Source organism: Primulina tabacum, chromosome 5 (assembly GCF_025594145.1).
Source record: "Primulina tabacum isolate GXHZ01 chromosome 5, ASM2559414v2, whole genome shotgun sequence".
Taxonomy (NCBI): Eukaryota; Viridiplantae; Streptophyta; class Magnoliopsida; order Lamiales; family Gesneriaceae; genus Primulina; species Primulina tabacum.
This window is the reverse complement of record NC_134554.1, coordinates 17,413,759-17,438,447: the sequence shown is the minus strand read 5'-3', so window position 1 is coordinate 17,438,447 and position 24,689 is coordinate 17,413,759. Positions and strand designations below refer to the sequence as shown.

Here is a 24,689-nt window from a genome sequence, read left to right as displayed (position 1 = left end):
TGATCGAACTGTAACGCTTGAGATGCTGTGCAGTTTATAAGATTTGAATTACATCATTATCATTAAATATAACTTTTGATAAAACAACAATCAATTTGATCTTAATAAAATAATTGTTTTTTTTAGCATGAGCTTGACAGAAAACCATAATGCTATTCGAAAATTTTCTTGGAAACTTAACTTGCATTCTTCACACGAACGAGAGAATAAGGGTTCAAAATCACTCACCAGTATGTCACTAGACAATCAAAATATACATTAGATTAAAAAAGAAAAAAAAAAAACTAGCTCAGCTCCAAGCATTGACTTTACGAAATGTAAACTTCTAAATCTCTTTCAAAGGAGGATGAAAATAAAGAAAAACTCGAGACATCCCTTTAATTTACAAGTGACAATAAAAAGTTTACCCGTGCTATCGAAATATTTTAAGTCAGATAACTGTTTTGAAACGCATGCGCCAAAAAAGTCTCTACTTCAGGAGGAGCAAAGAACTCGATGTTAATCTCCTCATCTTCGGGGCCGATGGGCATTCTAGTGTTTCCGGTATCTTGAATCTCTTATCCTTTGGTGCTGAACACGTACTTCCTAAAATTTCTTTAGTAGAGGGGGGTGCCCTTCAAGCCCCCATCAATGTAGGACAATGCAAAAGAGGCTTGCATTCCCGCCATGAGTTCTTTGTTAATCTTCGGATCAAGAATTCTTGCACTATTTGGAGCCATTTTAAATGGAAGAATGTACACGAATCCTTTACCAAATTTATTTCAAACAAGTTGTTGAAAAAAGTGGATGAAAGATTTTTCAAGAAATGTTTGATTGGTTCAGCTATAATATCTTGCTTATGTAGGCATTGAGACCATATTAAAATGAACAAAACATACTGAAGTTAGAATCAGGGATTAAACTATGTTCGAGAGTGGGAATGGATATAATGTGGCTTTTGAAATAAAAACAACAATTACATAACAATTTAACAACTGCTACCACCAAATATACGTACATTCTTACAAGTATTTTGTTTAACATGAATGATAAAGATTACGTGTATCAAATATAAATGTTGTCTCAAATGTTGTAACAATTTATGACAATATGCATCATAATAATAAAACACCATTTTTTTTTTTGTAGAAATCAACCCAATTATATATTTCGTACAAATCCGAATCAATATTCTTTTCATCAATAAGCTCTCTATTGGCATAGAGAGGCCAAACAGTTACAGACTTCTCTAAGTAGAACTTGTGAGAGAATGCGAGGCAAGATCATAATCTTCGTCGTTGATGTTGTCTTCTATGCCGACAATGTTTCTCTCAACATCCTCTTTCTCAGCAGCAATGTTATCATCAGTAACAATTTCCTCATCATCAGAAGTGGAAGAGGAGCTATCAGACTGGTCAGGCATGACAAATTCCTATTGCATTTCAGCAATAGGTTCATCTTCATATTTTTCAACAGTGGGAAAGATGCAAAGCCTTTTTCTCTTCCAAATTGACCAAAAATTGAGCTAGGGAAACATCCTTCTTGTCAGAGAAACTCGATTCCTTGGGAACTTCTTTTTCTTCAGTGGATGAGAGATTTTCTTCTCCTTCATAGGTGGAGCTGCTTGCGGGGGCTTGAGTAGTCTTTCCCTAGCCACAAATTTTATAATCAGCGTCCTATTAATCAACACCAGAGGTGTACTCTGGGTTAGCCAACAACGGTCTAGCAGATGATTCGCCCTTGTGGCGAAATTGTTTCGAAGAAGTACAGCTAGGATTGTATCCCGCTTGGCGTTTTGATCGACGAACATGAGGCGGTGGAGGAAACACCTGGTTCACAACAAAAAAGTGGGCATTTTTCCAAATTTAGCTAAGTGATCTCTATCATTTAAAACATTGCATATACAATTAAAGACATGAAATTATTTAATATTTGACATGATTATCTCATAGGATGTCATAGTAGATCCATTCCTCAAATATACATAGTTTGATATATGACATGTCGTGTTTAGGACTTCATACCAAAACAACTTCGTGATATACTCTGAGCTCAGCATCACCCTAGTCATTTCTTGTAAGGTTCGATTCTTTCGTTCTGTAATGCCATTATGTTGGGGAGTCTTCGGGCCAGAAAACTCATGATTTATACCTTGTTGTCACAAAAGGATGAAAATAGAGAGTTCTCGAACTCCTAACTATGGTCTGTTCTGATTTTCCCTACTTTAAAGTTATGTAGGTTATTAATATTTGTAAGTAGCCTTTTAAAGACAATGAACATGTCTAATTTTTCTCTAAGAAAACTTATCCAAGCGAATCTTGAAAAATCATTGACACAAATAAAAGATTACTTCTTACCTTCACAACTTTCCACTTCCATTGGATTCATAAGATCCATATGAAGTAATTCAAGGCAACAAGTTGTGTCAAAATGTTGTAACAAAGGGTGTGACATTCGAGTTCGCTTACTTTTTTCACAAGCTCCACATACATATGGTACTCCTAAGGATAAATTGGGCATATCACGTACACCATCATACTTACTGAGGTTTTTTAAAGTCTTGAAGTTCGCATGCCCCTACTTTTGATGCCTTAAATAAAGTTCACTTACTTTTGTATGTTCATGAGTAAAATTCTCTTCCTAATTAATTGCAATTATCTTCTGATCTTGTATTTCAATGACATACGTGTTTGCCTTGTCAAAAACTTCACATAAATTTTTATCAAATATAACTTGCAAGTCATCGTCACATAATTGACTATTGCTTATCAAATTTTATGTTTAGTCCCTCGATTTGTAGCACATTTTGAAGCTTGGGCAGTCCTTCAATGTTTAGTTTCTAACAATCCTTCCTTTTGCTTCACTCCATAGGTCACTCTGTCACTTTTTTGTTCAACATGGTCCGTGAGATTTTCTCTTGAACATGTCATGTGGTGTGATCTCCCGCTATCAAAGTACCAGTGACCTGTAATGTTAATTTTTAATGATGTATAAACAACATGACATTGAATTTTGTCTTTTGGTACCCAAATTTTCTTCACTGTAGGTCGTTTGTTGGAGGTGTTGTGCGACACTTTGGGCAACATTCAATTTGCTTTCACATACATGTAGTCTTCCCTAAGCTTGAAACAATAGAGCTTGATATGACTAGGTTTGAAACAGTAGTGACACACAAAATGACGTTTCTTTTGCTTCGGCTTTTAGCAACAACTTGCTTCTTTGATGGAAAATTATTAGCCGGAGGATCAACTAAAGTTGTTCCTGAAGTATCACTAATTTCTTCACAAATATAGTAGGTTTAGATGATTCGCCAACTTCAAACACACTATTGTTGAAACCTAGCCCAACCTTGGTATTCTTTCCCATCATCAGTATGGAATCAAGCTTGATTGTGCTTATGTTAAACTTAGTAAAGAATTGAGTTACTATTTCAAGTTCGCCCTTGATCTTGTACAATTTCAAATCCTTCTTTCTTAGAATTAATTCAAGTTTGGCCACAAAACCCTTTAGCTCAATATTTTCTTTTGAGAGAATGGTGTTCATTGTATAATTCTTGATCCAGTCAACATAAAACTCTTTATATAATATTTATATACTCTAGAGAGTGACTTCCTTTTCATCTTCCTCCAAAGTTTCTTGAATATTCGAATCCCCAACATTTGTATCATCAAGGCTGATTTTGGAGAGATGTTGAAGCCTTAGCAGTTGTGGCGCTTCCTCCTTGGAGTTGCAGTGCTAGTCTATCAACATTACACAATCAAAAAACCCCTCTAATCGACATCAATCATCCAATAGTTGTTCATCTTCTGCACGACACGAAAACAACAAATACCAAGCATAATTCTGTCCGAAACTAACATAATTCAAATGAATTCTCATATAAATTAAGTGCAATTCTTACACTTATCAGATGTTCCAACCAGGTCTTACAGTACCGGAGGCAACAAATAGTGGATTAACCCGTAACAAATATTTTACCTCCAAAGATGTAGTCAAGGAAGTGTGGTTTTCTCCTTCGTTGGATCATTGCTCTTCATCAGATTCCTCATCACTCAAGGAGACATTCAATCCTTTATTTTCGTGAAGTATATTGACACATTCATTTGCATAATATCCAAACATTTTTCACTCTTTACATTGCACAGAATAAAACTTCTTAGAATCAATTTGATTCTTGCCTTCAATCCTTAGTCAAGACTCTCCTCTAGTGGGTAGACGTCTTTGAAATTTTTCAGGAGCAGTGTGACTTGGAAACATAAATTGTTGTCAAGTTTTCTTTTTTACCTCTAATTGTTTTTATATAATTTCCAAACTTCTTCGTGATTAATGAGATAGAGTCTTCACAGAGGTCCGACTCATTGGCTTTCTGTGTTAATTGAAGAAGATCATTGGAAGAATCAATAGACACCTGGAAAGTAATAGTCTTAGCTTTAAAATTCTTTTGTAAGTCTATGTTCATCTCGAAATTATGAAAATAACTGACCAAGTCTTCCAGAGAGAGTTGAGATGTGTCTCGTGCTTCATCAATTGCACAAATTTTGATATTGAGGCGTTCATGAATTGATAACCAATCGTTCATTTGAAATTGTATTACCTAAGGTTGAATGCTTCATTGGCTATCTGTCTCTCTCATGCGGCGATCATATTCTATGATTGTTTCAGTCTTTTCCATCCTCAAAATTTCGAATTTTGATGCTAGCATTTTCAACTTTGTCATTCGCGTACTTTCAGATCCTTCACAATATTTTTGAAATATTTCTCATGAATCCTTTGTAGAAACGCATTTAGTAATCAAACTGAATAGATCGAGTGATGTGAAGATGATATTTAAAGTCTTTCAATTGTGATTCGAAACTTGGACTTCATCAGCTATCCATTCACTTTTTGGCTTTGGCAAACTATCACCATCTTCGTCTGCTCTTTTCTGTGGAGTCCAACCCACAACTCATTGCCATGATCTCTTATCTATGGACTTAATATATATTCTGATTCTTGACCTTGCATAGACTGTAGTAGGATCCATCCAAGACAGAAGATGGTCGTAGTACAATGTTTGTAAGTGACACGTCCATTAATTTGTATCTGTTAAACAAAAATAAACAGAATATCACTTAGTAAAGCCAAGTGATGGCTCTGCTGCCAATTGAAAATATTTTGTTTAACATGAACAATAAAGATTGTATGTATTAGATATATATGTTATCTTAAATGTTTTAACACCTTATGATAACATGCATCGGAATAATAAACATACAAACAATTAACTTAATTAAAATAACTCATAAATAATTATGCATAAGTATACATAATTGCGCATGCCGTAGGGCAAAATAATCACTAGAAAATGTAAATTCAATGGAAAATAATTTCCTCACCAAATTGAGAAAAGAAATTGCATTTTAAAACAAATAACCGGACTTAAAACAAAACCAATGAATGCAAAACGATGTGCCGAAAATGGAAGCAACAAAATGGAATCTTCAATGAATACTTTCACAAGTGTTGTTTTCAGATGTCTCCAAGATTCAACGACAACACATTATAATTACGATACTTCGTCTTTGCGAGTTCTTCTGAAAATTCTCTCGTGTATTGCTTGTCTTGTTTCTCTAGCACCTTCGACCGACGCATCTCTTTTGTATCAATTATTTATTATTATATATAGACTTATGTTGATATTGATAGGCTTTAATTGATTCCTACAAAATAAGAAAAATAATGTTTATTAGAAAAAAAATTCTTCCAAATAATAAAAATCAAATATAGAGTTCAAGAAACTCAATATTTTATAAATGCAAAATTTCTATGTAAAATCTTATAAAAAAATAATAATTAAAGAGATAAATTTATGTCTTTAAAAAGTCACGTTTTATTTTACTTTTAATTCTTAATGAGTCACGTTTTCTTTCACTTTTAATTCTTAAATTTATATCAAATTAAGTTACATCAGCAAAATCTATTTTGTCTAACAAAGGCTTGGAAGTATTTATCATATATATTTTTAAATAAAAATATATTGTAACCTTTAAAATATGAACATAAAATGATATGAAGTATCATTAAAATACATCAGTTTGCCAGATTTCTTGTTGTTGCAGGTCAGGGGTGTCCGTGAAACTTTTATTAAAAAAATTAAGGTTTGATACGCTTATTTAATTATTCCTAGGAAAAAAATTTGCATTTTCAATATTTCACATGAAGGTTTGGTGCAAAAAATCAAAAAACAATCGGTTTTGCAGTTTTAGAACCAAAAATACTAATCAAATTGTTCATTATTTTCTTTTTAAATTGGCGATATAGCAGTCTATTCAATATTTTCTTGTGACATAGTTGATCGGATAAAAGTTTTGAAGAGTTTTAACTTTGAAAAACTTCATTTTGCACTTAATACTGTAATCAGGACAAGTCAACAAAATTTTATAAGTAATGTAAGCATTTGGGAAATATCTATCTATTCTCTTCAAGTAATCCACCACATCAATTGTCTATTTTGTTTCTATTGGTAATGGAAACTTTAAGAATGTCAACTACGAAATTAAATCATCCTCATTAATATCATAACAATCCCTATGAGTCAAAGAATAAATTTTTACATTTGTCCAATTACACTACTATATTATAAATTTTAAGAATACAAAATGTTTTTTTGTTTATATTGGGTCCATGAAAAAAGTTTGGGTCAAGAGTGTAAGATGTTTACTCAAGCTGCTGATCCTTCTCCTTTACCAGTTGTAGGACCGAGTGCTTACCGCTTTACCAAAAGCTATAGTTAGTGGTAATGACGCAACTCAAATCTTTTAAACCGCACAGCAGCTCAAGCACCATGGTTCGATCGCTCTACCAAGCATGAACTATTATTGCGCCCAACAATCTCCATCCAAATAATTGCACTCCTTGCAATCAATGAGAATTGAACCCATGACCTTGGCTCTGATACCAATTGTAGGACCGAATGCTTACCGCTTTACCAAAAGCTATAGCTAGTGGTAATGGTGCAACTCAAATATTTTAAACTGCACAGCAGCTCAAGCACCATGGTTCGATCGTTCTACCAAGCAGGGACAATTATTGCACCCAACACCAGTGTTATGCGAATGTTGGGCATTCATTCTAATGGACGCTGAAATTGAAATTAACCTTTGAAAAATAATTTGACTTTGGTTACTCATGAAATAATATTACGACTCGATCAATCGACTTCTTTTATTTAAAAAGAAAATAAATATAAGCTCGTGTTATAATTATTTTAGTTTATAATGATATATAATGAGCCAATTTGGGTGTGGAAATTTAATTTATTCATCCAAGAAAAAAATGTGTTTTTAATTATGTAAATTGGTCTGTTTTTAGTTTTGTAACTTGTCAATATTTGATTTTCATATAATAACTTGTATTTTTTTGTTTTAATCATTTTTCACCCGAAACCACTAAATATATCAAATATTATTTATTTGGAATCGCGATTCTCCTACATAGCTCATATAGCAAGAATAAAACATATATTATACACATTAATATCTATCTAAACAAAAGTAAAAGGAAACAAAAAGTTTTTATCTTCTATTTTGAAGTATTCAGTGTCGTTTCAATTTATTTTTCCCATTTGTTTTTATTAGATTTATTTTGATGTGTGTAAAATGTTTTTATTCTCGTTAGATGAATTATATAGAAGAACATCTGTGTCAGATAAAACATAATATTTGAAGGAGTTAACGGCTTTTGGTAAAATAAGGCCAAAACAAAAAAAAAAATCCAAATTAATGGATAAAAACCAAATATTTAAAAGTTACAGGATTAAATATGACAAGTTACAAAATTAAAATCGCAAATTTTCCCTTAAAAAAATCACACCAATTTTTTTATTTTCTTTCCCACATGATATTTGATACGAAGAATTTATTTCATGAGCTATAATATTTTTTCATGAACGGCCAAAATAAAATATTGGTCTCATAAAATTGACTAGTGAGATCGTCTTATAGGAGTTTTTTTGTATTATTATCTCCACCAAGTTCTCAAAAGTTAATTCCCCACTCAATCCAGTTTTTCAATTTGTTATATTTTTCTTTGTGCTGGCGATTTTTTGAAATCCTAATTTAGTTCCATTTCGTTGAATTGAAAAGTTTCTCCCCGCTTCCGATGCCTCCCCTCACCCTTCTCATCTTTCTGATTTTTATCCTAATTAAGGAAACAAAGGAGAGAAAAGCAAGAAATGGGGACAAAGTATCATGAAGGTTTTGTGTAGAGGCTTGCGTACTTATTCAATATTTTTTCTCCACTATTTTTTTTTAAATCTCATTTAACATTAATTTCAAGAAAAATTTAAATTTCATATACATATTTGCTTTATGCAACTTATTCTTGGCTCAAAATGAAGATGAGAGTTGATAATTTGGATTTCATTTTTAAATTTTATTTTCATACCGAAGATGTTGTTATTCAACTATTATAAAATAGTAAAAATATGTTGTCGGCAAAGGTGAATGATTGAATTAAATGAGGTGCGTGGTGTGAGCATTGTTAAAAAAAATAATAAAAAAAACACATTTTATATTATTTTGTTAGGCATCACCTTTGAAATTGTGTCACGCTGGAATGATAGATGCATCATTTGGCATTTCAAAATATCTCATTCTCAATTATTCTCCCATCTCATAACATTCTTATTTAAGTGTTATTTTATAGTATTTGTGATGTGTTAGTTCTCATGTATTAAGATAGTGTGTTCTTTTTAAAAATACAGTGAGTGGTTGTATATCATAAAATATTATATTAGAATATTTTTCATTTTGTCCATAATTTTTACGCAAATAATTTTTATTGGTTTTACATGAAAACACATCAGGGACTAACAAGTGGTATCACGACCTTGGTTTAATTTTTTTTAAATTTTGAGTATGTTATGTGGTTGCAGCCTAAACTGATATTTCACACCAAAAAAGATTTTTTTGAGATTTTTTTTTTATTGAGGTGAGATTATTTTGTCCGAGAGAAATGACGGACGATGAAAAGTAGAATGAGATGGATGACAATATTGTTGTCAATTTACACTTGACTATAGCAGATGAATGACTGCGAAGTATATATGAGATAAAGATGACAAATTATTTGTGATACTCTGATAAAGATGTACGAAGTCAACTCACTACACTAATAAGATTTTCCGTAAAAGAAAGATTTTATACTTTTCGGATGCTAGAATCCTTATCAATGACCGATCATATCAACAGTCTAAATAATCTATTTGTCCAACTCATCTATATGAGGCATAAAATATAAGAAAAAAGACGTGCAAAATTTCTACTTCAAAATCTACCAGATTCATAAGAACAACTTATCATCAATTTAACCAACAATATCCTCACATACTTTTAAACTTCGAAGATGTATTAATAGCGGTTTTCAGATAAGAAAGAATAAGAAAGTTATGTTGGTAACTTCAAAGCAGACAGAGGCTTTACTGATGATAGGAGAAGATTTATAGACCGTGACTTCGAATGAGAGCCAGATACGAGGTAGATCAAAGTAAAAAATAGAAGAAAATATTTACTGTTTTAAATGAGGCGGTAAAAATGACACTTCAAGAAAGAATGTACGATTATCGAAAAGGGTTCTCAAGGAAGTATGGTTAGTACTTCAGATGGTGGTGAAATATTATTCAGCGAAGTAACAACAGTTGTAGAAGGTAGACAAATTTTTTTTGACAAATGGAATTATAGATTCAAGAACGACATGGCACATGAAGTCTAGGAAAAAATAGTTCGATCAATATGAATCAGTCTCAGAAGGATATGTATTAATGAGAAATGATTATGCCTTGGAAATCGCTATTAGTCGATACTATCAAAATAAAAAATTTTGATGGCACCATTCATACCATACATGAGGTGCAACATGTGAAGGGCTGACGAAGAATCTTTTGTCTTTGGGGCAATTGGATGATATCGGGTGCAAAACCCATATCGAGAATGAGTTCATGAAAATTGTGAAGGGCGCGTGCTTGTGGTTATGAAGGACGAAAAATGTTGTTGCAAATATGTATGTACTTTTGCGAAAAACACACAAAGAGCATAAAAAGCTTAGAATATATCAGAATAAGAGTTGAAAATTCTCTCAGAACGGAAGCTGCTGCCGGGGATTACAAAAGTTTCACTATCTTTTTGTGAGCATTGTGTTACAAGTAAGAAATACATATTAAAATTTGGAACTTCTACTGCCAAAAGAAAAAACATATTGCAGCTGATCATTCGAATGTTTGGCTAGCACTGGTTATATCTCTAGGAGGAGCGAGATATTTTGTCTCGTACATTAACGATTTCTTTGGAGATGTGGGTGTATCCAATTAAGAAGAAATAAAATGTTTTCCAGATTAATGATTTCAAAGCACGGGTTGAACTTGATTCTAAAAAGCAAATCAAGTGTTTGGGGAATGACAATGGTGAAGAATATACCTGTGACACATTTGATGTATTTTGTCAAAACGAGGACATCAAACGATAGTTCATCATAGCTTACACACCTCAACAGAAAGAAGTGGAAGAGCGGATGAACATGACCTTGTTGGACAGAACTAGAGCCATGCTAAGAACTGATGGTCTAGCCAAGTCATTTTGGGTAGAAGCAGCCAAAAATGCTTGTTATATTAACAATCATTCTCTTTTCAATGACTATTTTCATTTGCATACATTTGGAAGCCATGTGTACAGTTTGTAAAATGATCAAGAAATATCGAAGTTGAATTCAAAATGCAGAAAAGTGTATCTTCTTGGGCTATGTTGATGGAGTAAAGGGGTTTCGCTTGTGGAATTCTACTATACATAAGCTTATCACCAGCATGGATGTTATCTTCGAGGAAGATAAAGCAAAGTGAGACAAAGGAACACTGAATTCAAAAACTACTATAATTCAAGTGGAAAATAAGAAAGACGAATATCAAATTTCTTGTGAAGCGGTACAAGAGTACGATGAACAAGGACATATTGAGTATGAGGTTTCCAATGTGATGCAGTCAACTCTAATAGAAGACCGCCAGGTTGATTTTTGTATTATGTCACTAAAAGCAATATTACATATTGTCTATTAACAGAGGATGGTGAGCCATCGAGTTTCATAAAGCTACTCAAAGTCCATCATTTGGCATTTCAAAGTATCTCATTCTTAATTCTTCTCCCATCTAATAACATTCTTATTTAAGTGTTTTGTTCTATAATATTTATGAGGTGTTAGTTCTCATTTATTAAGACAGTGTTTTCTCTTTGAAAATACAGTAAATGGTTTTACATAATAAAATATGGCAAAAACTTGTGTGAGACGGTCTCACGGGTCGTATTTTGTAAGACAGATATCTTATTTGGGTCATCCATGAAAAAATATTACCTTTTATACCAAGAGTATTACTTTTTATTGTGAATATCGAGAGGGTTGACCCGTCTCACAGATAAAGACTCGTGAGACCGTCTCACAAAAGAACTGCTCATAAAATATTATTGTCGAATTATTTTCATCTCGTCCGTAATTTTTACTCTAATAATTTTTAGGAGTTTTCCATGTAAATCTCGATGTCCAATTTTATTTTTTATTTTCATATTTATATCTCAAGTTGCCGCGTCTGAAACCAACGTATGTATCAATTATGTGATCTAATATACGATGTGAATTGTAGGACAAATTTTTTTATCGTTTTACCAAATGTTTCGTCAAACAATAAAATATATCGCAATTTAAACTATAAAATAATCGAAACACGATGTTTTGGTCCTCGTCATGATACTAGGAACCATTGTTTTTGTGTGTACTCCCATATTCTAGTCCTATTGTATCAGTTTTCTTTTATGGGCCTAAACTCCTACGTTTGCGGCCCATACAATAAACACGACCATATTGTGATCGAAACCCTAAGCCCTAGACAAAATTCTGTGCACTCCTCCCACTCTCTCTCATTTTCCGCGAAGCCATGGCTGACGTTCAGCTTTCTCACTCTGAAAAGGCTAAGAAAAAGAAAAACAAGTCCAAAGAAGATGAAGAAACCGACGCCGTTGATTTCCTGATAAAGCCTCAGAGCTACACTCCCACCATAGACACCTCTCAATGGCCGATTCTGCTAAAAAACTACGATAAATTGAATGTAAGAACCGGACACTACACTCCTCTTCCATCCGGTTACTCCCCTTTGAAACGTCCTTTACCTGAGTACATCAAGTATGGTATTATTAATCTGGACAAACCCGCCAACCCATCTTCTCATGAAGTGGTTGCATGGATCAAGCGCATTTTACGGGTCGAGAAAACTGGGCACTTCAGGTACCCTAGACCCGAAAGTTACTGGTAATTTGATTGTTTGCATTGACAGGGCGACGCGCTTGGTGAAATCGCAGCAGGGTGCTGGGAAGGAGTATGTCTGTATTGCCAGGTTGCATTCAAAGGTGCCTGAGGTTGCTAAAGTGGCTCGAGCCCTCGAGACTCTCACAGGTGCGGTTTTTCAGAGACCCCCTTTGATTTCTGCTGTGAAAAGGCAGCTCAGAATTAGAACTATCTATGAAAGTAAGTTGCTTGAGTATGATGCGGATCGGCACTTGGTTGTTTTCTGGATTTCTTGTGAGGCGGGGACATACGTGAGGACAATGTGTGTTCATTTAGGCCTTTTGTTAGGTGTGGGAGCACATATGCAGGAGTTGAGGAGGGTGAGATCTGGGATTCTGGGAGAAAAGGATAATATGGTAACGATGCATGATGTGATGGATGGGCAATGGGTGTATGATAACTATAGGGATGAAAGCTATTTGAGGAGGGTCATTATGCCTTTGGAGGTGGTTCTGACTAGCTATAAGAGGATTGTGGTGAAAGATTCAGCTGTGAATGCCATTTGTTATGGAGCAAAGTTAATGATTCCAGGATTGTTAAGGTTTGAAAATGATATTGAGGTTGGCGAGGAGTTGGTGTTGATGACAACAAAGGGTGAGGCAATTGCACTGGGGATTGCAGAGATGACGACAGCGGTCATGGCTACTTGTGATCACGGGACGGTGGCTAAGATTAAGAGGGTGGTGATGGATAGGGATACATATCCCAGAAAATGGGGATTGGGTCCCAGGGCATCAATGAAAAAGAAGCTTGTTGCTGAGGGGAAGTTAGATAAGCATGGGAAGCCAAATGAGAAAACACCAGAAGAGTGGTTAAGGAATGTTGTTTTGCCTAGTGGAGGAGATTCTGTGGTTGCCAGTCTTGCGGCAGCTGCAGAGCCACAGCCTCCAAATGTACTGAATGTGGGGAGTGGTGTTGTGGTAGTTGCAGAGAAGAAGAAGAAACACAAGGATAAAGAAGATGGCAAAGAGGATGGGCTGAAGCGCAAGCTAGAAGAGGTTGATGGTAGTGTTGCACCTGAGGTTGTTCTTAAGAAAGCCAAGGTAGAAGCAGAAGAGGTTCAGCAGGTGACGGAAAAAACTGGATTGAAGGTGGCTAAGGTTGAAAATGTAGAGGTGCAAGTAGAGAGGAAGGAGAAGAAAAAGAAAAAGAAGAAAGATGGTGCAGGTGTAGATGTAACTCCTGATGTTGAGAAATCGAAGGATAAAAACAAGAAGGATGAACCTGGTGCATCAGATGAAGAGAAATTTGAGAGAAAGAAGAAAAAGAAGGACAAGGATGTAGAAAATGGTGGCACTGGTTTAGCTGAAAATGATGATGAAACAAGTAAAAGCGCGAAGAAAAAGGAGAATAAGAAAAAGAAGCACGAGGATGCTGAAGAGGAGTAGACTTGAGGATTTAGGTCCGTGCTTTAGCTTGGAGAACCACTGCGTTGTGCCCTGTAATATTTATCATTTGCATAAGAATGTATCCTTCCAAATTTCGATGTCCTATTTGACACACAAATATTCAGGCCGCCTGCCTCTCTGCCTTCAGCTTTCGATAGTAGCCTGGGTCCTTGTAAAATGTTGTTTTTTTCACTAGTTTTTTTTTCTTTTTTAATGTTTTGCAAGATCCGGTACTTCATTATCTGGGTGTTTTCATCAACGAGGATAGTAGCTTGTTTTTTTAAAATTCTTGGAACATTTGTGCTTATGCCAACGTAAAGCGGTTGTGCTCGGATATACCAGGTGCTGCTACAGATCGAAGGTTAATATGTGTCTGTAATACAAAACTGAACATTTGTTCGAGGGTAAGAATGATGTTTCTTTCTCTCTCGAGTCATCATGTGGAACACACACATATCTTGATTAAACCAAAATACATTGATAATTTTTGGTTAGTGTATTAACCATGACTCCATATCATCAAATTTTTAAGTATATGCATTAAATTGTGCCACCGTTGCTTCCACCTTTCAGTCATCCGATCTCATGCTTGCTACATTAGATCTATTCTCCTGATCAACTCATGCTTTCGTGGTTTTCAACTTTTTGTGTGTCAAACCATTCACTGATGGATGTACTAATAGTTCATAAAACCACTCTTGAGCTCCTTCCAACAAGATTTTTGTGGATGTTTGATTCAGTGCTAAGATGTCATGGTCTCAACGCTTTCTGTTGGTGGTTCAATCGGGCTTTGACACACTAAGTAAGCTATTTTCTTGGACAACCATGTTGCAACGCCAGTCTGTGTCAGTGTTTTGGACTATACTTTCCGTTGTCACCAGATTGCGGCTACTTCTTCCTATCCTGTCTGACTGGTGTCATATCTAAAGCCTAGTACTTGAAACACACCGGGGGGGGGTGCGAGGGAAAGTTTGGTTCAGCTCGCAAACAGCTGGAATATATTGTGGGAAATGAAGTTTTTGTTTCGGTTATTTGAAAGATCAATTTCCGAATTGATCTGCAATCAAGCCTATGAATGCACTTAAATCAGATATTCCATCCGGTTGAGTTCTTGAGGTATGCATGGACCGTTAATGCAAATCTTAATTAGCCACAAAATGGAATATTTTCTAGCAAGCTAGGTGAGACTTTAGTATAAATTAGTCGAGCTGTTCTTTTATTATATTGTATATTTCGATTTGACACATCAAATTTGAAGATACCACGAGATAACTAAATATATACGTTGATCCAAAAATTTATTATATGAAATTATACATACAGTAAAAATTATTCATTTTCAGAAATATAATCCAATATATATCATATTCACCAATATCACGAACCATGTAGCAATTTTTTTGTCCTTTCAAAACACCGAAAAATAATATACTTGATTTTTTTGTGCAAACGATAAAGATGGTATAAAAAAAACAAAGATGAAAAAGAAAATCCTTCTACGTTACGTAGTTTCAATTTTGCGGCACACGAAGGAATTTTATTTAAAAGTATATTAATGGATAAAAATCTACTCTTTATAATTTATATTTCTACTCAATTTACTTTCATTTTTTTTTTTGGACTTGGACTTGTATTTTTGTTTGAATCTTCGAATTTCAAACAAGGCTCACTTCTTGTGTACTATATTTTGTCCTATAATTTTCATCAATTTCTAAAATTCCTTTGGCCACAAATTATGCACATGTCTTGATTCTACGAGCTGTTTCCACGAAGATACTCTGTTAGTACACGCAACAGGCTTAGCCACCGCAAGGCTGAGAGATTCTTGTGGATCCCACTCCAGAAACTAACGATGCCACCGGCCTTATATTTCGACGTTTTGATTCTCTAAAGGCAGGAAAAAGTAATTTCCCTTATGAACATGGAAGTTCTTCGCTCAAATCTTGATCCTAGCCCGTCCGTTCTCTCTCCATTTTGTGAATTTCACAGAAAACACGCATCAAAAGTTATTTGTTCTTGGAAACCGGGTAACTGTAGTAGGACCCAGAAATGTAGAATAAAGATTGTTCGTTGTTTGGAACAGAAGAATTCTAGTGCAAAGTCCAAGAATAGCTGTGTTTTAGGTTTAAACGAAGACTTGGTTAGAAGGGTTGGGAGAGGTGCTCTTGGATTTGCTGCTGCAGTCTCCCTGTGCTGTGATTCGCCTTCTTTTGCCGAATCTCTGACTGTTGCTTTTCCTGTTTCTCACACGCGTGAGGTGATCAAGTTCTTGAACTTTTCAGCATCTTATTCGTACTGACAGCTTAATTTTGTGAAATTCATTTGTGTATCAAGGGGTGACTCAATGTTTATTTGAGCAAAACATGTTACAAAATATGTTCGCTGATTGGAGCGCATGGCAATAGAAACGTTTTATTTTATTATATTTTTAGTGCAGTGACATGGGGAAGTGGAAGTGGAACCACAACATTTCTTTTGAAATAGTTTATTCTCTTGTTGGATACTTGACTGAGGTTGTTATAGCAGGTGAATACAGTCCAAAGAACCCTGGTGGAGGCTTGGGGATTGATCAGGGAGACCTTCATCGATCCTACTTTCAACCATCAAGGTGACAATAACAAGCTTTTTATTTTGTTTTGTTTGTACAGAAGGTTAAGTTTTTACAATCTTGAATTAAGAATTGACTCCATTGTTTGTTGCAACCATTTAAAAAGAGCTTTAAGCAGTCAAGAAATTTTTTATTTACATCGTTTAAATATTTCAGTTTTCTGTTGAGTCTGGAAGCAGATGATTTAGAAGAATCCTTTTTAGTAGCATTTCAAATTATAAAAAAGGTCATATATATACAGATTGGGACTTGCAACTGCAGCAAACAATGGTTGAAATGTATCCACTGAGATCAGAAGAAGCGGCATATGGCAAGGTCAAGGGAATGCTTTCAACTCTTGGAGATCCTTTTACGCGAATAGTCAGCCCTAAGGTAATAATCCTGAAACTCCCAAAAATCATGCTGGGGTCAAACTCTCTCGGTTTTCATATAATCAATTCTGTGAAGGATTTGTTCTAATCACTGCTAAATATTATATGCAGGAATATCGAAGTTTTAGAATAGGAAGTGATGGAAATTTACAAGGTGTTGGTTTATTTATCAGCTCTGAACCTGAGGACTGGGCATTTGGTTGTGCTATCGTGCGTAGAGAATAGCCCAGCAGCACGTGCTGGGATACATGAAGGAGATGAATTAGTCGAGATAAATGGTACCTTTTTCAAGGATTAACTCTCAGTCAAACTATCAGATGAAATATCAGTGCTCTGAAAGGCTATTGATTGTTTTTGAGGGGCTCCAGGTGAACGACTCGATGGAGTGGCTAGTGAAGCAGCTGCTCAAAAACTCAGAGGACGTGTCGGAACTACTGTTACCATAAAACTTAACAGTGTGAGCATTTTTTTCCTTTTACTTGATTCAGATTATCAACATCATGGTGTGCATATTCCTTAATTATTCTACCATTTATCAGATTAATGATATGGGGAGTGCTTGTGTCAAAGAGGTATACGACCAAATCCAACACTTGTTGCGTTTTGAATTCACTCCTAGATGCAATAAATTTTACACAAGATAAAGTTTTTTGCTCAATGCTAATGATGAGTTTTTACATAGATTAAATTGCCCCGCGAAGATATCAAGCTTTCACCTATCTCTAGTGCCATCCTCTCTCACATAACACCTGACGGGCATCTATCGAAGACAGGATATGTGAAGCTGTCAACATTCTCTCAGGTAGTTGCTAAAATAAAATTTGATTTTTTCAAGTGAAATGCCTGAGATTTGAGTATAAAATCTGTTTTAGTGGTAAATAAGAAGAACCAAAAAGTAGTCATCTCTGGACTAGTTGTTTTCATAAATAAACATGGAGAGGGTAAAGGCTGTTCAAAAGAATGAACACAACCTTTAAATATAACAGACTGCTGCAGCAGAGATGGAAGACACAGTACATGAGATGGAGAATCAAGGCGTGCAGTCATACATATTGGATCTACGTAACAATCCAGTGAGTTAACCCTTTTTCATCGAAATCGAATTTATTTGGCTAAGAATGATGATTGGTGTTGTTGATTCATTCTCCTTGAAATTTTGAGGGTGGTTTGGTGAAAGTGGGACTAGATGTTGCTCAAATCTGGCTCGACGGAACAGGGATTTTGGTGAACACTATTGATAGGGATGGAAACATGATACCTATCAGCATGATCAATGGCCATGCTTTGACACGAGATCCACTTGTTGTACTAGTGAGTTATCCCTTCTAGCTGTTGCAGATTTTGCCCTGAATACATTGTTTCTTGGACTGCATGATGCATCTAAGTTGAAGGTCGGTGTATTTTCTCGGGAAGTAACCAAACCCTGTCTTCACTTAAAAACAGGTGAATGAGGAGAGTGCAAGTGCAAGTGAGATTCTTGCAGGGGCACTTCATGACAATGGCAGAGCAATTCTTGTTGGGCATAGAACTTTTGGCAAAGGAAAAATTCAGGTTAAGCTTAACTTACCATTTTCAGACAACATGAGGCCTGGCTGCTAGGAAAATCACTGTTAAAAATGGGAAAATCAGATCTTGAAATCTCTGAAAGCACAATATGTCACAACAAGGGTTTAAACGAGTAAAATAATTCCTATGTTTTTATATTCAAGCTTTAACTTGATTTGTCTGGTTCAAGATATCGACATCTTCCAAAAACTAAGGAAATATTTGGTTTTGTTTCTGAAAATTGTTTTCTAACCTTCAAAAACAAAAACCATCCTGCTATTGCATTATCATTTTCTCAGTCTAAAAGTTCATTTTCACTTGCTGTCCATAAATAAGGCCTTGAAACTGATTATACCGGAATCTCTGATACAGAGTGTGACTCAGCTACACGACGGATCGGCCCTTTTCATTACGGTGGCCAAGTATCTTTCTCCGGCGTTTCACGACATCGATCAGGTTGGCATTGCACCTGACGTACAGTGCTCAACTGATATCCTCAATTCACCCAAAGACTACTTCAACCATAAAAACTCGGCCAAATCTTTGGAAAGTGATTCTTGTGTACTGTTAGCCCAGCATCAGCTTGATGATATTCAACTATCCAAAGGCTCAGCTTCTTGATTCATCATTCGGTCAATCACTCGAATTCATATTATTGTTTGCTCAGATTGATTATTGTAATTATGTAAAATAAATTGTATGTGTACAATGGAAATCTTAAAATTTAATGAGAATTTATGACATCAGGTTGGCCTTGGAGATCAAATTGAGCTTCCTAAAATTCCAAGAAATTAAAACTAATAATCAGCCATGTTTTCCTATTATTTTCTCACGATAATTGCCATAGCAACTTATATTTACAAATTAATAGCATATGCAAGATTGTTATATACATACGATTTCAAACTATAAAACAAAATATCTATTTTTTTTTATTTTTTTTACTGCCGTAAACTATTGTCAATCATACTAAAATTAAAATTTGTCTAAGAAAATCCCCAATATGAGCGGGGTGTTGTGGCAAATTGGAAGTAGACCTGGCCACGGTTCGGGTTAGACTTGGACCCGGACTGGAACTGGCCCGCCATCATCAGGTCGTTTAATCGGGTCAACTGTTTTGGTCCGGAACCTTTACTGTAACTGACCATAAGCAAGCCGATTATGGTTTTTTGCTTTTAAACAGTCAGATATGTGGGTCGATTCTGTGGGTTGACTGTTTCCTGAATTATATATTTTAAAAATATCAAGAAATTTATCATTAAAAATGATTTTTTAAAAAAAATTAAAGGGTACAAATTTTTTGGAAAGATGATTTTTTAAATATTTTAAAAATAAATAATTTTTTTTGATTGTTGATTAGTTCATCATGTTAAGGTGATTTTCTTTATATGAATTTACACGTATATCTTTATCATCGTTAAATATATTTATAAGTATATGTTTTTGTTTGTTTTTTTTTCGAGTATTAATATATTCCAAATAAATTGAAAAAAAAAATTAGCCTTTTTTATAATAAAATTTATATTCTCTTTTTTTTTAAAAAAAAAACTATATCTTTAATAAAAATTAAAATAAATAAAAGAATAATGAAATTTACACTCAATTTTTTTTAAAGAGAACTATATCCTTATTTTCAAAACTAATTACTTTTTTTATTTTTTATTTTTTTTTTGTGATTTGTGAACTATATCTTTATTTTTTAGATGTCCATGATTGGATCGATTGATGGATAATCGTTGATCTACAATATCTCGGTTCTTGAAATATTGAACACCGATGAATTAAATCAAGTTTGATTTTCAAACCAAGCTGGAAGACATTCAAATTAATATTTCGTAGAAACCGAATAAACATTTTGTAAAGCATTTAAAAGATATACAAGTTAGGGGTATGCGTCGGTCGGTTCGATCCGGTTTTTCTCTATAATGGTTCGGTTTTTCGGTTTTCGGTTTTGAATATATCTGGTCCAAAACCAAACCATTTTATTACGGTTCGGTCCGGTTTTTTTGTAATACGGTTCGGTTATATGGTCGGTTATATATGGTTTTATAATATTTTGTTAAGAAACAAAATTATACATCACTTGATGCTTGATGGATGCAACACATATAAAAGAAAAAATGATAGTAGATTATTAGAACATATACGATTACAATACACTTATGACTTAACAATCTAAGCTTCAATAACAATTTGAAATACAATTTCAAACCGTAGCTCTTCAATAAAAGGATACACAGTCATTAAATTCCAATTTTCAACTCCAAATTGCACATAGATTTTGCATCTCAAATATCAATACATTAAACAATATGAACTTCAATAAAAATTTGAAATTTCAGTTGTCAATATTGGACTTGTCATATGACTAAGGCCCATTTATTAGCCAATTATACAAAAAGCTTTATGGTTAAATATAATATGGTCGGTTCGATTATTTCGGTTTTCTGAGGATCAAAATCGTAAACCGAATCGAAAAACCGAATTTCTTTAATTTTGAAACCGATAACCGGCCGAAAAACCGATAAAACCGAACCATTTAAACCGAATTTTTCGGTTCGGTCGATTATTTCGGTTTTAACCAAACTATGCCCACCCCTAATACAAGTTGAATGATTAAAAACATTTTGGTTGAAACATTTTATCAAATAATTTGTTTGCAATATTTTGATAATTGAAGAACACATAAAATTATTGAACAGTGTATCTTAAAAACAATAGCAATAATAAGTAAATACGATAAATAATTTATTTATGAATTTTCAGATATTAATAACTCCTATGTCATCTCTTCTTCCCCTTGGGAATGATCCACTATAAGACTTTGATTTATACAACTCCTTGTACAAACTTGTTTCAACTTAGGACTTATCTCTTACCTAATTGAAACTTTTAACACACTCTCGATTATAGACCGCAACTTCACAGTCCGCATAATTTTTAACGTCTCTTATGCAAAGACTATAAACACAATATTTAATGTTTTTGTGTGAAGACTCACTCAACTCAACTTTGAAGCTCAACTCTTATGTATATGTATGAATGATCGTGTGCGAGGATTTTTACATTGTATGTTTATATCAAATGCATCCTCACACTTAGGCTTGCTCTCATTATATATAATTTCTTTATGTAGGTTGTCCATACTTTGAATCTCCTTCCAAAACTTGTATTTGATATTCAAGATGTTGTATTTATAGCCTTCAACAATGATATGAACATTTGAAACAAGAATATGACCGTTGGGAAAGTTTCTGTACAATTTCTAATATTAGACGGTCAAATCCAATTTGTTGGACATTTTTCCCGAGACTAACTGATTTGACTTTTTTGTTTAGTTGGGCTCTTTAGCAAGACTGGTCATTCAGTTTGTTTAAGTCTAGCTCGTCTGCCAGACTGAACCAAACTTACAAGGTCTACTGAAATTAGTATTGCTGATTTCAGTTTGCGTAGAACTCATCTATCCATCGGCATTTATCAGTATCTTAAACTCCGATTCAGACTTTGACTTATGAAAATCATCTTATCTTTGTAAATCATACTGAATTATTCTATTTGGATTTGATCAGACTGACTAAAATACCGTAACTGCTCATACCCAACTGATTCTTACTGATTAGCCAAACTGATGAGCCTTATTGCCATAAGTTTGCCTACATAATATCTATCCCAACTAATGTGAAATACGGCTTATCGTAAATTGAGTTTCCGTTCAGAAGTTTCGATGGGTGGTTGTTTGCATCACCGAACTGGGAGATATCATCGAAAAACCTCATTTCGTCATATTTTCAGTTTGGCTAAATTCGAGTTTTAGCTTTCATATTGAGTTAGCAACTTCACACTTGAGTAAATATATTTAAAAAAATAAAAAAATTTGTTATCATTAAAATTAAGATTTTTAGAGTTTCAAAACCTAACAGACCTTTTGTTTGATTTATCTTTTTTCATTAATTAATGAATTTTAAAATAAATATAACTAAAATGAAGTTTACATTCTTGCTCAAAATTTTACAGTTATCAAATTTGAGTAGGTTTTCTATGAGAATGTATTATGAATTTATATATCTGAGACGCGTCGATTCAGTCTATTTTCACAGTGAACAACAGTGTTTTTCATGGTCCGGGTCCAATAAAAGACATAGTTAACAAAATTGACACATGAAACAACTTCATAGGAGTTTTTTTTGCCAATTTTTAAGGTAAGTAAATTAATGTCCATAAATAACGTAAATATTACGGGAATAATAAATTTTAAAAGTCAAATAGATTTGAAAATTATATTCATTAATAAACAAGATTTAATAAAATTATAACATAAAAGGCAATGATTATTAATTCATTGAATCATAAAATAAATGCTAACAATACATTATATATTAATAGTGATCATATCTGACATGATTACTAAAACACATAAAATTGAAGAAATGTTTTTTTATAGTCAGTCATTATAATTTTCGTTAACTCTTTAGAGTTTTATCAAATAATATTTTGAGTAAGTAATTCATAAACTATGACTCCATCATAGCAAATTTTTAACAAATAAATTCTATAATCGAATTAATTTTTATAGGCAATTTCATTATTCTTATACCGAACAAAATTATGAAATATTTGTCAAATTAAATTTTATAATCAATTCTACTATGTTTATACATTTTTTTAAATATAATCGATCAAATAGATCGTTATAATAAGTGAAGAAATTAATTAAATTAATATTAATTTTTAAAATTTTTGTAACACCTCATGTTTGATGAATTTTCTTACTTTGCCAACAGTGATATTTCTATAACGTGCTTTATAATCACTTACACATACCTTGAGAAACTTCTAAGGGGGTCACAGATCCCATAATTGGCCCAACTCAAGCACATTTAACTTTTAAGTTCTTATGTAATGAGGTTCCGAATAGAAGAAGCATCGTGTTGATATGAGTAGTATCTATCAAATCTTTTAAACCCTCCTCAAATGTACAATCTCAAACCTGCACATTCTTGGAATCCCACTCATTATTGTGTGAAATCGATTTGTTCATGTTCTCTTTTGCCTAGAAGTCTGCAAGGAGCCGCTCCTTGTCCGTACAACCTCTTTGCACCAGCGGTCGCTCTTCATTGTTTTTTCAGCCTCAGATTCACATATTTTGTTTATTAAAAGATAATTGTTGTTCATTCATAATTAAAAACAAAATCATGTGCAAATGGTTGTGAAATATATAGCTACAATGCATGTTTTAATTTTCGACTCACTATTTTAATATCTTTTTATCATTTGTCACAAGCTTTGAATATATAAGTTCTTGAATCTAATGGTCATATTATCTTTGCCAAGTAACTTATGTACATTTTATTTAAACCATTTTATTTATAACTCTCATATGATTCTCTTTATATTCCTTTGTTTTGAAAGAAATCCATATTATTATTATAGTTAATTGTATTAAAAATTATATTGCTATTTTAAAAGTTATATAGTACATACATTGTTAATTATTAAATAAATTAGACCATTTCAAATATATTGTCTAAAATTTAAAAATTATTATAAATTTTTGTCATGGATATGATAGTAAAAGTATAATTAAAAAACTATTAATTTTTTACTTATTTCCACCTCAGAACTTATCACCTTTGAATTTTTTAACTTAATGTTTTGATCATTAGACTTTTAAAGAAAACCAAAAAATAAATTAAGCTGTTAATTTTTAAACATCAAATTAATAACGAAGACTAGTTGTATATTAATTTTAAAGATCAGAGACAAAAAATATTGAACAAAAATATTTAAGAACCACAAAAATAAGTGATAAACTAATAGATCAAAAGTATACTCAACAACATTGATATTTTTATGTACTCGTGTAAAAAAATATATTATTATTATAATTAATTTTCTCGTTATTTTTTACAACATAATACAAAATTATGCTACTAGAACTAATCAATATTGATGATTATTAAATCATTAATAAAACTGAACGATACTAAAAGATTATTTTTTTAGTTTAAACATTTCTTGATTTCTAAGTAAAAAGTTATATTTATTTCACAAGATACGACTTTTATTTCTTATAATTGTGATCTACCGTGCAAAGCTTTATACGAAGTGAATGGTGGACATAATTAGGATAGCACTGACGTGGGTATTAATAGGCCAAACCATAAAATCCTATGCATGAAAAACCCAAATAATTGTTGTGTGCCATAAAAGAACACTTTAAAATAATCACAATGAGTTTAAATTAATTTTGTTTGAAACAATAATTCTTATATACATCAAAATGATAGAAAATGAGGAATCAAAATGATATCAAATCATTTTTATGTTAAACAAATTACTCTTACGTCTAACTTAATTCAAATGGTTTATAAGATTTTTAAAATTTCCTTGTGTTTTTAATTTTTTTTGCCTACAAAATAAAAGTCATGTTTTAATATA

General features: G+C 33.2%; 2 protein-coding genes across 2 annotated transcripts; both read left to right on the top strand.

The window, feature by feature from the left end:
• Positions 1–11,863: 11,863 nt before the first annotated feature.
• On the top strand, positions 11,864–13,919 carry LOC142547160 (H/ACA ribonucleoprotein complex subunit 4-like). Its single transcript, XM_075655288.1, is given in 2 exon segments — positions 11,864–12,274; positions 12,276–13,919. Coding segments are annotated over 2 exon segments (1,794 nt in total). The 5' UTR covers positions 11,864–11,932; the 3' UTR covers positions 13,728–13,919.
• Positions 13,920–15,488: 1,569 nt separating this feature from the next.
• LOC142547159 (carboxyl-terminal-processing peptidase 3, chloroplastic-like) lies at positions 15,489–19,011 on the top strand. The gene is given in 12 exon segments (XM_075655287.1): positions 15,489–15,984; positions 16,254–16,335; positions 16,577–16,707; positions 16,818–16,889; positions 16,891–16,984; positions 17,075–17,163; positions 17,246–17,278; positions 17,389–17,508; positions 17,693–17,779; positions 17,868–18,017; positions 18,150–18,257; positions 18,624–19,011. Coding segments are annotated over 12 exon segments (1,557 nt in total). The 5' UTR covers positions 15,489–15,642; the 3' UTR covers positions 18,873–19,011.
• Positions 19,012–24,689: the final 5,678 nt, after the last annotated feature.